This window comes from Aquarana catesbeiana, linkage group LG06 (genome assembly GCF_042186555.1).
Source record: "Aquarana catesbeiana isolate 2022-GZ linkage group LG06, ASM4218655v1, whole genome shotgun sequence".
Taxonomy (NCBI): domain Eukaryota; kingdom Metazoa; phylum Chordata; class Amphibia; order Anura; family Ranidae; genus Aquarana; species Aquarana catesbeiana.
The window spans coordinates 215,190,726-215,204,533 of NC_133329.1; the positions used below are offsets into that span (position 1 = coordinate 215,190,726).

Below are 13,808 nucleotides of genomic sequence, written 5' to 3' on the forward strand. Positions count from 1 at the left end.
GGAGGATATTAGTTATGAAGAAAGGTTGTGAGCACTAAACTTATTCTCTTTGGAGAAGAGGTGCTTGAGAGGGAAAAATGATTTAAATTTACAAATACCATACTGGTGACCCCGCAATAGGGATAAAACTTTTTAGCGGAAGGGAGTTTAATAAGATATGTGGCCAATCACTAAAATTAGAAGAAAAGAGGTTTAACCTTAAAATGAGTAGAGGGTTCTTTACTGTAAGAGCGGCAAGAATGTGGAATTCCCTTCCACAGGCGGTGAATCAGCAGGGGGGGCATCAATAGTTTCAAAAAACTATTAGATAAGCAACTGAACGACCGCAACATACAGGGATATACAATGTAATACTGACATATAATCCCACACATAGGTTGGACTTGACGGACTTGTGTCTTTTTTTCAACCTCACGCCATAGAAGAAAGCCATAGTTGAAAGAAAGCCATAAGAAGTCCCGTTTGCAGTTTGCCATGTGGGGGACAAAGCAAACATGTGGAAAAAGGCTCTCTGGTCAGATGAGACCAAAAATTTAACTTTTGGCCTTAAAGCAAGACGCTATGTGTGGCGGAAAACTAATACTGCACATCACCCTGAAACATGTTGGTGGCAGCTTCATGTTGTACAGATGCTTTTCTTCAGCAGGGACAAGGAAGCTGGTCAGAGTTGATGGGAAGACGGATGGAGCCAAATACAGGGCAAAATTTTAGAAGAAAACCTGTTAGAGTGTGCAAAAGACTTACAGTATCTCACAAAAGTGAATACACCCCTCACATTTTTTGTAAATATTTTATTATAACTTTTCATGTGACAACACTGAAGAAATTACACTTTGCTACAATGTAAGGTAGTGAGTGTACAGCTTGTATAACAGTGTAAATTTGCTGTCCCCTCCAAAAAACTCAACACACAGCCATTAATGTCTAAACTGCTGTCAACAAAAGTGCGTACACCCCTAAGTGAAAATGTCCAAATTGGGCCCAATTAGCCATTTTTCCTCCCCGGTGTCATGTGACTCATTAGTGTTACAAGGTCTCAGGTGTGAATGGGGAGCAAGTGTGTTAAATTTGGTGTTATCGCCCTCACTCTCTCACACTGGTCACTGGAAGTTCAACATGGCAACTCATGGCAAAGAACTCTGAGGATCTGAAAAAAAAAAAAAAATTGTTGCTCTACATAAAGATGGCCTAGGCTATAAGAAGATTGCCAAGACCCTGAAACTGAGCTGCAGCATGGTGGCCAAGACCATACAGCGGTTTAACAGGACAGGTTCCTCCCAGAACAGGCCTTGCCATGGTCGACCAAAGAAGTTGAATGCACATGCTCAGCATCATATCCAGAGGTTGTCTTTGGGAAGCAGATGTATGAGTGCTGCCAGCATTGCTGCAGAGGTTGAAGGGGTAGGGGGTCAGCCTGTCAGTACTCAGACCATACGCTGCACAGTGCATCAAATTGGTCTGCATGGCTGTCCTTCCAGAATGAAGTCTCTTCTAAAGATGATGCACGAGAAAGCCCACAAACAGTTTGCTGAAGACAAGGACACTAGGGACATGGATTACTGGAACCATGTCCTGTGGTCTGATGAGACCAAGATAAACTTATTTGGTTCAGATGGTGTCAAGCGTGTGCGGCGGCAACCAGGTGAGGAGTACAAAGACAAGTGTGTCTTGCCTACAGTCAAGTATGGTGGTAGGAGTGTCATGGCCTGGGGCTGCATGATTGCTACCGGCACTGGGGAGCTATAGTTCATTGAGGGAACCATGAATGCCAACATGTACTGTGACATACTGAAGCCAAGCATGATCACCCCACTTCAGTGACTGGGCTGCAGAGCAGTATTCCAACATGGGAACGACCCCAAACACACCTCCAAGACGACAGCTTCCTTGCTAAAGAAGCTGAGGGTAAAGGTGATGGACTGGCCAATCAGGTCTCCAGACCTAAACCCTATTGAGCATCAAACGGAAGATGGAGGAGCGCAATGTCTCTAACATCCACCAGCTCCGTGATGTCGTCATGGAGGAGTGAAAGAGGATTCCAGTGGCAACCTGTGAAGCTCTGGTGAACTCCATGCCCAAGAGGGTTAAGGCAGTGCTGGAAAATATTGGTGGACACACAAAATATTGACACTTTGGGCCCAATTTGGACATTTTCACTTAGGAGGTGTACTCACCCAAAAAAGACTTGCAGCTATAATTACAGCAAAAGGTGGTTCTACAAAAGTATTGACTCAGGGAGGCTGAATACAAATGCACACCACACTTTTCACATATTTGTAAAAAAAAAAAAAAAATTGAAAACCATTTATCATTATCCTTCCACGTCACAATTATATGCCACTTTGTGTTGGTCTATCACATAAAATCCCAATACAATACATTTATGTTTTTGGTTGTAACATGACAAAATGTGGAAAAATTTAAGGGGTGTGAATACTTTTTCAAGGCACTGTATGCATGCATAACTGAGCTATTTCAGCTTTCAGCATACTTTAACATTATCACAAAATTGCTTTAAAAGCCAGGAACGTAATCATACCATAAGAGAAATAGCTGATTTTTTCTCTTATATGTCAAGCTCTTAAACCCAATTTAGAATCCTACCTTGGACTTAAGGCATTAGTGCAATTTATTCAGAGTCTAACATAAGCGATATAATAAAATGACATGTGGTACCTGTGCAGTAGACAGTCTTAGCAACTGTTGCCATAATGATGCTGGTGAAACCAGTGCCAGCCCCAAGCTCCAGTGCAGTACAACCTCTGAATAGATCTTGCTGGCTCAGAATGTAATCAGCGAGAATGAAAGCTCCACGCCATATCTAAAAATGAAAGATAACAGTAGAACGTATTAATAAATGTCTTTATCATAGTTCCAATTCTAATTTCTTTTCTTTTTGGATATAGTGGAGTTGGTATAAATTTCTATCAAGTGTTTATTGATGCCTGTGAGCCCAATGGGGTAATCTCCCCTAGCTCTCTATATTTTTCAATTCATTTACAATGGGTTTTTAATGAGAGCCTATACAGCAAAAAAAAAGAAAAAAAAAGTATCTAACCCCCCCGCCCCTTTTTTTTTTTTTTCCTAAGGCTCGATTCACAGCTATGCATGTTGCTTTTTATTTTTTTTTAACCACTTTAGCCCCGGACCATTATGCTGCATAAGGACCAGAGGACTTTTTCCAATTTGGCACTGCGTCACTTTAACTGCTAATTGCGCGGTCATGCAATGCTGCACCCAAACGAAATTTGCATCCTTTTCTTCCCACAAATAGAGCTTTCTTTTGATGGTATTTGATCACCTCTGCCGTTTTTATTTTTTGCGCTATAAATGGAAAAAGACCGAAAATTTTGAAAAAAAATGATATTTTCTACTTTTTGTTATAAAAAAAATCCAATAAACTCAATTTTAGTCATACATTTAGGCCAAAATGTAATCGGCCACATGTCTTTGGTAAAAAAAATGTCAATAAGCGTATATTTATTGGTTTGCGCAAAAGTTATAGCGTCTACAAACTAGGGTACATTTTCTGGAATTTACACAGCTTTTAGACTGCCTATGTCATTTCTTGAGGTGCTAAAATGGCAGGGCAGTACAAAACCCCCCCAAATGACCCAATTTTGGAAAGTAGACACCCCAAGGAAATTGCTGAGAGGCATGTTGAGCCCATTGAATATTTATTTTTTTTGTCCCAAGTGATTGAATAATGACAAAAAAAAAAAAAAAATTTACAAAAAGTTGTCACTAAATGATATATTGCTCACACAGGCCATGGGCATATGTGGAATTGCACCCCAAAATACATTCAGCTGCTTCTCCTGAGTACGGGGATACCACATGTGTGGGACTTTTTGGGAGCCTAGCGGCGTACGGGTCCCCGAAAACCAATCACCGCCTTCAGGATTTCTAAGGGAGTAAATTTTTGATTTCACTCCTCACTACCTATCACAGTTTTGAAGGCCATAAAATGCCCAGATGGCACAAACCCCCCCCAAATGACCCCATTTTGGAAAGTAGACACCCCAAGCTATTTGCTGAGAGGTATTGTAAGTATTTTGCAGACCTCACTTTTTGTCACAAAGTTTTGAAAATTGAAAAAAGAAAAAAAAAATGTTTTTTCTTGTATTTCTTCATTTTCAAAAACAAATGAGAGCTGCAAAATACTCACCATGCCTCTCAGCAAATAGCTTGGGGTGTCTACTTTCCAAAATGGGGTCATTTGGGGGGGTCTGCAAAATACTCACTATACCTCTCAGCAAATAGCTTGGGGTGTCTACTTTCCAAAATGGGGTCATTTGGGGGGGGTTTTGTGCCACCTGGGCATTCCATGGCCTCCAAAACTGTGACAGGCAGTGAAGAGTGAAATCAAAAATGTACGCCCTTAGAAAGCCTGAAGGCAGTGCTTGGTTTTCGGGGTCCCGTATGCGGCTAGGCTCCCAAAAAGTCTCACACATGTGGTATCCCCGTACTTAGGAGAAGCAACAGAATGTATTTTGGGGTGTAATTTCACATATTCCCATGGCATGTTTGAGCAATATATCATTTAGTGACAACTTTGTGCAAAAAAAAAAAAAAAATGTGTCTCTTTCCCGCAACTTGTGTCATAATATAAAATATTCAATGGACTCGACATGCCTCTCAGCAAATAGCTTGGGGTGTATACTTTTCAAAATGGGGTCATGGGGGGGGGGGTTTGAACTGTCCTGGCATTTTATGCACAACATTTAGAAGCTTATGTCACACATCACCCACTCTTCTAACCACTTGAAGACAAAGCCCTTTCTGACACTTTTTGTTTACATGACGAGTACATGGATACCAAACATGACATGCTTTAAAATTGCGCACAAACGTGCAGCGGCGACAAACTGAATACATTTTTAAAAGCCTTTAAAAGCCTTTACAGGTTACCACTTTAGATTTACAGAGGAGGTCTACTGCTAAAATTACTGCCCTCGATCTGACGTTCGCGGTGACACCTCACATGCATGGTGCAATTGCTGTTTACATTTGACGCCAAACCGACGCTTGCGTTCGCCTTTGCGCGAGAGCAGGGGGGGACAGGGGTGCTTTTTTTTTTTTTTTCTTTATTATTTTTTTGCTTATTTATCTTATTTTTAAACTGTTCCTTTCATTTTTTTTTTTTAAATCATTTTTATTGTTATCTCAGGGAATGTAAATATCCCCTATGATAGCAATAGGTAGTGACAGGTACTCTTTTTTGAAAAAATTGGGGTCTATTAGACCCTAGATCTCTCCTCTGCCCTCAAAGCATCTGACCACACCAAGATCGGTGTGATAAAATGCTTTCCCAATGGTGCTGTTTACATCCGGCGAAATGCTCGTAGCTTCCGGTTTCTTAGGCCATAGAGATGTTTGGAGCCACTCTGGTCTCTGATCAGCTCTATGGCCAGCTGGCTGAATCACCGGCTGTATTCTCAGGATCCCTGTTGAGACAGGAGAGCCAGAGAAAAACACGGAAGACGGTGGGGGGGGGGGCATTCCCTCCCACTGCTTGTAAAAGCAGTCTAGAGGCTAATTAGTCGCTAGGATTGCTTTTACATGAAAGCCGACCGCTGGCTGAAAAGAATGATACCAAGATGATACCTAAACCTGCAGACATCATTCTGGTATAACCACTCAAAGTCATGAATGGCGTACCTGAAGACAAAAAAATGGTTAACCATAAAACACAGTAAACGGTAAAGTATAAAAAATTGCATACCTGAAAAGCAAACATGATAAAACATAATAACAATAAAACATTGCAGAATAGAATACAGTAAAAAAGAGCAGAACAATAGAGAGAGAATAGAGAGAGAGAGAACAATAAAACGACAACTATTTTTTTTTATTTTATATATATTTTTTTTTTTTACACTTTTTTTGTAACTAACTTTTATAACTGTAACCGGTTCCAGGTTCGGGTCTCTCAAAATGCGATGGCATCTTGGGAGACCCTGTGAAAGTGTGCCTAGTCTGTGCAATGCTGTACCCTACGCTAATACTCAACTAGTGTATGGTAGCGTTCAAAACATTCACCAATGCAAAGACCAGGATTGTCAGGACAGAAGGGACAATAATAGCGGGTGTCACGCCTATATCCGCACTTGCTGCAGACACATCTTTTTTGGGGGGGTTCGCTGGGTAGGGGTACTCGGGAGGACATAAAAATGCCTCTCATGCAGCTGACTGCATTTGGTTGGGGATGTGAATGGGGGAAGTACGGGCGCTGCAGAAGTGGTGGGTTCCCAATTAGGATTGGCGAATGCAGCAGGAAGGGCACTATGGGCACAACAGGCCTGTTTGTCTTCTTCTTAGTGGCAGCGGGACACTACTTGTGCTTGTCACCTCACCAGCTTGAACTGCACTTATGGGACTCGCCACATCACCAAGTGTTACTGCAGTGCTGGTTTGACTACGACCAGGGTGTACTAGGCCGCTGGTGCTTGCCAGTTCACCAAAACGCTACCAAAAAACTGTTAGCAATCGCAGGGATCAGGCCTGACTCTGCGAACACTGCAGTTATGCGTTTAGTGTTTTGTAAGTGACAGTGATCGATCGATACTGCACTTGGGTGGGCTGGGCCGGGCGGAGGGGCAAAACGCAGGTGCTAGCAGGTATCTGGGCTGATCCCGCTAACACTGCATTTTTGAAAACCCTAAACTGCTGGGGACGCTAGTATAGATTTGATCGGATCAGATATTGATCCGATCAGATACTATACCACTAAGGGAGGTGTACGGTGCGTGCGTGGGTGTTAGCGGTACTGGCGCTAACCTGACGCTGCCTGCCAGTTCACCAAAATGCTACCAAAAAAACTGTTAGCGATGGCAGGGATCAGGCATATCACCGTCGGGCGATCAGGGGGCTAAACCTTTATTCGGTAATAAACGGCGGGTGCCCTGACACTATAAAAAAATAAACAAACTAACCAGCGTCACCCGTAACAGTTATACAGTGATCAGTGGTGAAAGGGTTAACTAGGGGGCAATCAAGGGGTTAAAACATTAGATAGTATATGGGGGTCCCTGTTGCTATAAAACTATGATGGCGAACTTAAATATTTACGTCCCTAACTAGCGTCACCAGCGACACTAATACAGCGATCAGAAAATGATCGCTTAGTGACACTGGCGACAGGGGGTGATCAAGGGGTTAAAACTTTATTAGGGGGGGTTAGGGGGGTACCCTAGACCTACAGGGGGCTAACACTAACACTGCCCTAACACAGTAACTGTCACAAACTGACACCATGCAGTAATCAGAAAAAAAAAAACTGCTTGGTGTCAGTGTGACGGGGGGGGGGGGTGAGGTGATCAGGGGGGGATCGGGGGGTAAAGGGGGGTGTAATGTGTGCCTGGCATGTTCTACTGTGTGTGTGTGTGTGTGTGTTTGGTGCACTCACATTGAAGTCTTCTCTCCTCGGCGCCGGAACGGAAACTGCTGAGCCGAGGAGAGATGACATCACAACCTCTGCCTCTGCGTACTACACAGAGGCAGGGGACGATTCCCATTGGCTGGGAGCGATCGCGAGGGGGTGGCCACGATCGGATGGATCGGATTGTCGGATTAACAATTACGTTTTCTAACATATATTTGCTGGAACATACATTTTGCCAATACCAAATAAAGACTTATACAATTTTGTGACCTTGTGCTTTTATGTTCATGTCCTGCAGTATCATCCATCTATATCATAATGTTATTTAATACATAATGTATAGGTTAAATCATGAGCAGGTGTCTGAGTCTTGTAGCCATCTGTCCCAAATTTTTTCATATTTCATGGGGCATACTCTGTTAGTATATATGAATCTTTTGTAAGGTAAAGTATTATTTATTTCCGCCCTCCACTCAGCAAAACCTGTGGGCAATCTTCTCATCTACTTCCTGGCTATCACTTTTCTCACTGAAAATAGAGTTTCCTGTAAAAAGGTTCTAGTGTATTTATCAGTGGACTCAGGTAGTATCCCAAGTAGGCACAGCTTAGGGTCTAGTATTACCGGCGATCCCATATTATCATGTAGGAACATCACTACCTGTGTCCAAAGACCCTGAATCTGAGGGCATGACCACATTAGATGAATAAATGTGCCCGACTCTTTCTCACACATTGGGCATAGACCAGATTGGGACTCCCTATATCTAGCAACCCTTAGCGGGGTTAGATATGCCTGGTGAAGCACAAAAATCTGTATCAGTCTATCCGATAGTTTGAGTGAAGCAGCCCTGGGAGACTCCAGGCCCTCCTCCCATTCCTCATCCTCCAGAGGTCCTATCACTCTTTCCCAGCGGGGCTTGAGACTATATGCCAGTTTAGAGGCTGCGGGGGTAAGTAAAATATTATAGAACGCCAAAATTAGTTTTCGGGGGTCAGTATCCTTTACTATTGCCATAAGGGCATTAGGAGTGGACTGAGGCAAGGGGGCCGGGAATTGCTTCTGCATTGCATGTTTGACTTGTAGGTATCTATAGAGCATGTGAGGGAGGAGTGAAAATTCCTCTGCAAGATTTTTGAAGGATTTAAGAGTTCCATTTGAAATAAATTGATGTAGGTATAGGATCCCATGAGCGATCCATAATTCCACATCTAGTAGTTGCATAAGTTCCAGCAGGTTCTTATTAAACCATAACAGAGTATAATCATCATATTGAGGGATTCCCAGTTTCTTTAAAGCTATAACCCATATTTTGCTATAATGGTACAACATGGATTTATTGTGACTATGTGATTCTGCACTACTGGATTCTACCACTATCGCGTAGATTGAGTCCTTAGTTCTCTTAACTCGTTTGGGGCAAAGTAATTGAAGAAACCTATCCCTATCTGTCTTGTCAATGTGATATAGTTGGGACATCTGTGACGCTACATAATACAGGTTAAAGTCTGGCAGTGCAGTGCCTCCAAGATCTGTAGGGTTTTTGAGTGCCTGCCAAGCCAATTTGTGCCTACTGGTTCCCCAGACAAACGGTTTAAGAAGGGCCTCAATGATTTTGAAGTATTTTAGGGGTACATAAATCGGAGTATGTCATATTACATATAAAATTTTGGGTAAGAGAATCATTTTGATTAAATTTATACGGCCCCAAACCCCTAATGGGAGACGAGCCCATACCTTAAGTTTGGATTTTATATGTGTAATTAGAGGTTCTATATTTAATGGAATGTAGTCAGCTGGTGTCCTAGAAACATGAATTCCTAAATATTTTATGACGCTAACCCGCTGGAGTGGTAAGTTGGCCTGCATCTCAGATGGTGGGAAGCTATCCATAGACAAAATTTGTGATTTTTCCCAATTCATTTTCAAACCAGAAAATGTTCCAAACTGTTCAATGGTTTGTAATGCTGTCTGTAGGGAAGGCCCTGAATCTGTCAGGTATAGTAGCATATCATCCGCATACATACTAATTTTCTCTGTAAGGGTGCCTGATTCTAAACCTCGTATTTCCGGATCTGCTCGGATGGATATAGCCAGTGGTTCCGCGGCCAAGGCATAGAGAAGTGGGGACAGGGGACAACCCTGTCTCGTTCCTCTGCTGAGATTGAATTGTTCGGAGGTCCAACCGTTAACTACAACCTTGGCCGTAGGTGACAGGTATAATAGTTGTACCCATTTAATGAATTTCAGGCCAAAACCATATCCCTCTAGGCACCTCCACAAATACTCCCACTCCACCGAGTCAAACGCCTTAGCCGTATCTAAGGTCACTATCACTCTTGAACCAACCTCCGCATGTTCGGCTTGTAGGTTAATATATAATTTACGAAGATTAAAGGATGTATTACGGCCTGGCATAAAGCCCGCCTGGTCAGCATAAATTAGTGACAATATTACCTGGTTAAGTCGTAATGACAGAATCTTAGCTAGGATTTTTATATCTCCTTGGAGTAGAGAAATGGGTCGGTAGGACTCTGGATAGCCCAGATCCTTCCCTGGTTTAGGGAGGAGAATTATTGTGGCCTCTCTCATGGATGGGGCTAACGTAAATGTTTCAAATAGGTGGTTATATAACTTAAGCAACTTAGGTATAATTACTTCACTGAACTGAGAATAAAACTCAATGGGAAGCCCATCCGAGCCTGGGGACTTAGATCTAGCAAAAATCGCCAAGGCAACAGCTATTTCGTCTGTATTTATGGGTGCCTCTAGTAGATCTATTTGTTCATTCGTTAATTGAGGTAGATTTATTTTGTGGAAAAAAAATTTCTCTCAAATCTGTGGAGCCTGTTGTTTTTGTCTTGTACAAGTCTCTAAAAAAAATCCCTGAATCTAGTTGTTACTGTATAAGGATCCGTAATTGGGTGACCTTCCGGACTCTGCAGAGTAATGACTACCGGGGGTCTATCCTCACTGTGTACCAAGTACGCCAGTAGTTTGCCCGCTTTTTCTCCATGTTCGAATAATTTTTGTTTGGTGAAGAATAGCTTTTGTCTGGCTTTAGAAAATTGGATTTGATTTACTATTCTAGATTGCAGTTTAAGTCTAACGGCTATGTCTGGAGTGGGGTTGGAAGTATTTTCTTGCTCGGTTGCATTTAATTCCGCTATTGCCCTATTAAAAGTGTCAGCAGAGTCTTCCTTGATTTTATTGATCAGGGAAGATAGAGTTGTACGTACGTATATCTTAAAGGAGTCCCAAATTGCTGAAAAGGAGGCTGTTTGATCATTGTCCGTAAAATAGCGTTCCCAAAGGTTTTGGAGGTCGTTGTCTTCCGGCAATAGGGTTAGCCAGAATGGATTCAAACGCCTAGGTTTATCTATGGGGATACTCAGGATGGTCCAGTGCGGACTATGATCAGAAAGTAATCTGGGGCAGAATGCAGCATCAATAATGCGCGGTGTCAGAGAACTTGACACCAAGACAAAATCGATACGCGACATGGAATTATGGGTGCTGGAGAAACAGAAGTATGCCTTAGTTTTGGGATTCTTATGTCGCCATGTATCCACTAAGTGGAAGGCAGATATCATCTTAGAAATTCTTGTCCTGTCCGTCTCCAGCCCCAAAGACCGCACCACCTGAAGCCTGTCTAGGGCTGGGCAAAGAGTGGTATTAAAATCTCCCAACCACACTGTTTGTATATTGGGGAATCGGGACATGAAGGTGAAACCCTCCGTTATTACAGTTGAGCAGAATGGGGGCGGAATATAAAAGGCCATGATAAGAAACGGTTCTCCATACAATTTGGCATGTAAAAATACATATTGACCCTGTGGATCTGTACGCACCTAACACATTTCGAAATGCACCGACTTTGCTACTAAAATCGAGACTCCTCTAGCATGGGTTGTATGGGCAGAGTGGTAAGCCCATCCCACCCATGGTCTGCGTAAGGCCATCTGGAGCCTTCCCTCTATATGCGTCTCTACCAACGCAATTATGTCTGCTCTTTGTTTCTGTAGGAAAGCAAGGGCTGCCGACCGCTTGATCCTGTCACGGAGACCCCTTACATTCCAAGTTAGGAATTTTATAGACGCCATGTTAGTATATCCAGTAAATAGGCTACCACAATTCTGTCTGGTGTTGTATGATCCTGTGAAGGAACAAACAAGTCCCAGCATCCGCACAACACCATGAGTACCAATATAAGTAGATGTATGTGCGATTTCCATTTAGTATATTTGTGTGTATACATTTCCCCTTTCCATAACTTCCTTAATGCACCATGGATTAGCAGGCTTGACTGTAAAAATTTCCCCTCCCCCCTCCCTGCCCTGCACCCACCCCAACTTGTGCGGGCATCCTCCCTTAACTTTTGTAAACTACCAACTGGAGATAACATCACTGACCGACATGTTAGCAATAGGAACATAAAAAAACATATGCAACCTATGTAACCCAGCCTCATGTACTGACACCATACTTTCGCCCCATTTCCTTGTGCTGCATGAAGCTGAGTCACGAATCTCTGACGTAACCATCTGTATATAAATAACATGTCCCAATATTCCTTCTCCCCCTCGTCAACAGAACAAGAGGTTTGTAGATCCAGTGGTAAACGGAGCAAAAATTCGCTGCGCTATGCAGGCAATGTGTAGGACAAACATACTCCCCTATCTCGGCTTATATAAAATGAAAAACAAAACAAAAAAAATTGAATAAAGTCATAGGATGGGAGTATGGAGTATAATAAATCCCCCCAAAGGGGGGAATAATGGTACTTGTCAAGTCGACTCCTAGATATTAGTGGTGGCTGATGCTGGATAATGCTCCACAGATTCTGTGTGTATAATACCATGAAGTGGTCACCAAGTTAAAATCCAGGATTTCTCTAACCAATAGAATGAGTCAAAGTTAGCTTAGAGAGGCTGCAAGTGACCACACATCAATCAAGTCCAAGCTAAGGCAGGTTTGCCTTAAAAGTGTTCTACATAACCAGAACTACACAGCATCCAGATACAGAAGGAGCATAAAAAAAGGGGAAAAAAAACTGAAAAACAAAGGCTTTCTTTTCTTTTCTTTTCCCCCTATATTATAACAAAAATATAATGGGGTTATGTCTCACCGCATTACTCTGAGGTGTCCGAATCAATCATCCCTGTTGGGTTCCATCCTTCTTTCCAGCCAGGAGGTCACTTCCATCGGGTCATCAAAAAATAGTACACAATCCCTGCTTTCTACTCGCAGGCGGGCAGGGTATAGCATGGAGTATTTCAGGTTATGTGCGAAGCATCCGCTTTGCTTCCATGAAGCCTTGGCGCCGTTTCTGAATGTCGGCCGAAAAATCGGGGAAGATCGCCACTTTGATGTTTCCCACGGGGATGTTTCCCTTCACTCTGGCCATCCTGAGAGCAGCGTCCCGATCTTTATAATTCAGTAGCTTGGCAATAAAGGTGCGAGGGGGGCTCCCATAGGAGGAGGTCGGGCCGGCATGCGGTGTGCTCTCTCCACCGTTAGCATGGGGGAGAATGCCTCACGGCCATATGTATTGATAAGTAACTGTTCCAAGTAAGTAGAGGGGTCCTTACCCTCAGCTCCCTCCGGGAGACCGATTAAACGAATATTGCACCTCCTCATACGGTTTTCCATTTCATCTTGTTTTGCAATCAGTTGTATGATCTGCCGCTGAATGCATTCCGTTTTGGATTGTAATGGCGAGATGGCGTCTTCAGTAGTGCTTATGCGAGTTTCTGCATCCTTGACCCTTTCCCTTGATTTTTGGAAGTCCTGCCTTATCAGGGAGATGTCAGTTTTAACCTCCTCGATTTGTGCTGTGAGAGAAGTGCGACATAATGTTATGGCCTCGAGCAGTCTGTCTGTGTCTCTCATACCTCGATCTCCTGCCTCTCGCTCGGCGGCGCCATCTTCCTCCCCCTCTTCTCCTTCTTGTCGGCGGTATTGTGCCAGTTTAGCCGACGCTGTTTTGTTAGATTTCGGCGGAGACATGCTGCTGGGGACCAGGGGCACCTGTCCACACGAGGCTGGAAGTAAATCTGACTTTGGAGTCTCAGGATGATAGAATGATCAGGAGTATTCGCCGGAGCTCAGGGAAGAAGCGTCCTACGCCATGCAGAGTCAGGCCATGCCCCCCAATGCATGTTGCTTTTGAGCGTTTGTGCAGTGCTTTTTGCTGTGCTTTCTGCGTTTTTACCACAATTTTGCGTCTTTTTTTAAATTTTAACATACACTGTATATAGCTGGTTGCTAAGGAGTGGATCGGAAGCCAGGTTTTTCAGCTGACAGCTGTATGTAAAAAAAAAATTGCTGGCTAAAATAATTCATGGGAAAAAAAAAAAAATCTGCCCTATGGTCTGGTATGGATTTCGAGTGAACACCCCCGCACAAAAAAAAAAAAAGGCGTGG

The 13,808-nt window shown here is 43.1% G+C and overlaps 1 protein-coding gene across 10 annotated transcripts in view; it reads right to left on the bottom strand.

Moving 5' to 3' along the window:
* The window catches only part of METTL22 (methyltransferase 22, Kin17 lysine), a 625,143-nt gene that overhangs the window by 353,881 nt on the left and 257,454 nt on the right, over positions 1–13,808 (bottom strand). For 9 of the 10 annotated variants that reach the window (XM_073632992.1, XM_073632998.1, XM_073632997.1 and 6 more), the window contains one exon: positions 2,677–2,821. The exons of the other annotated variant lie outside the window; for it this stretch is intronic. In XM_073632992.1, coding sequence (XP_073489093.1) covers positions 2,677–2,821 — 145 coding nt within the window. The remainder of the gene's footprint in view (positions 1–2,676; positions 2,822–13,808) is intronic. 10 annotated transcript variants of the gene reach the window in all.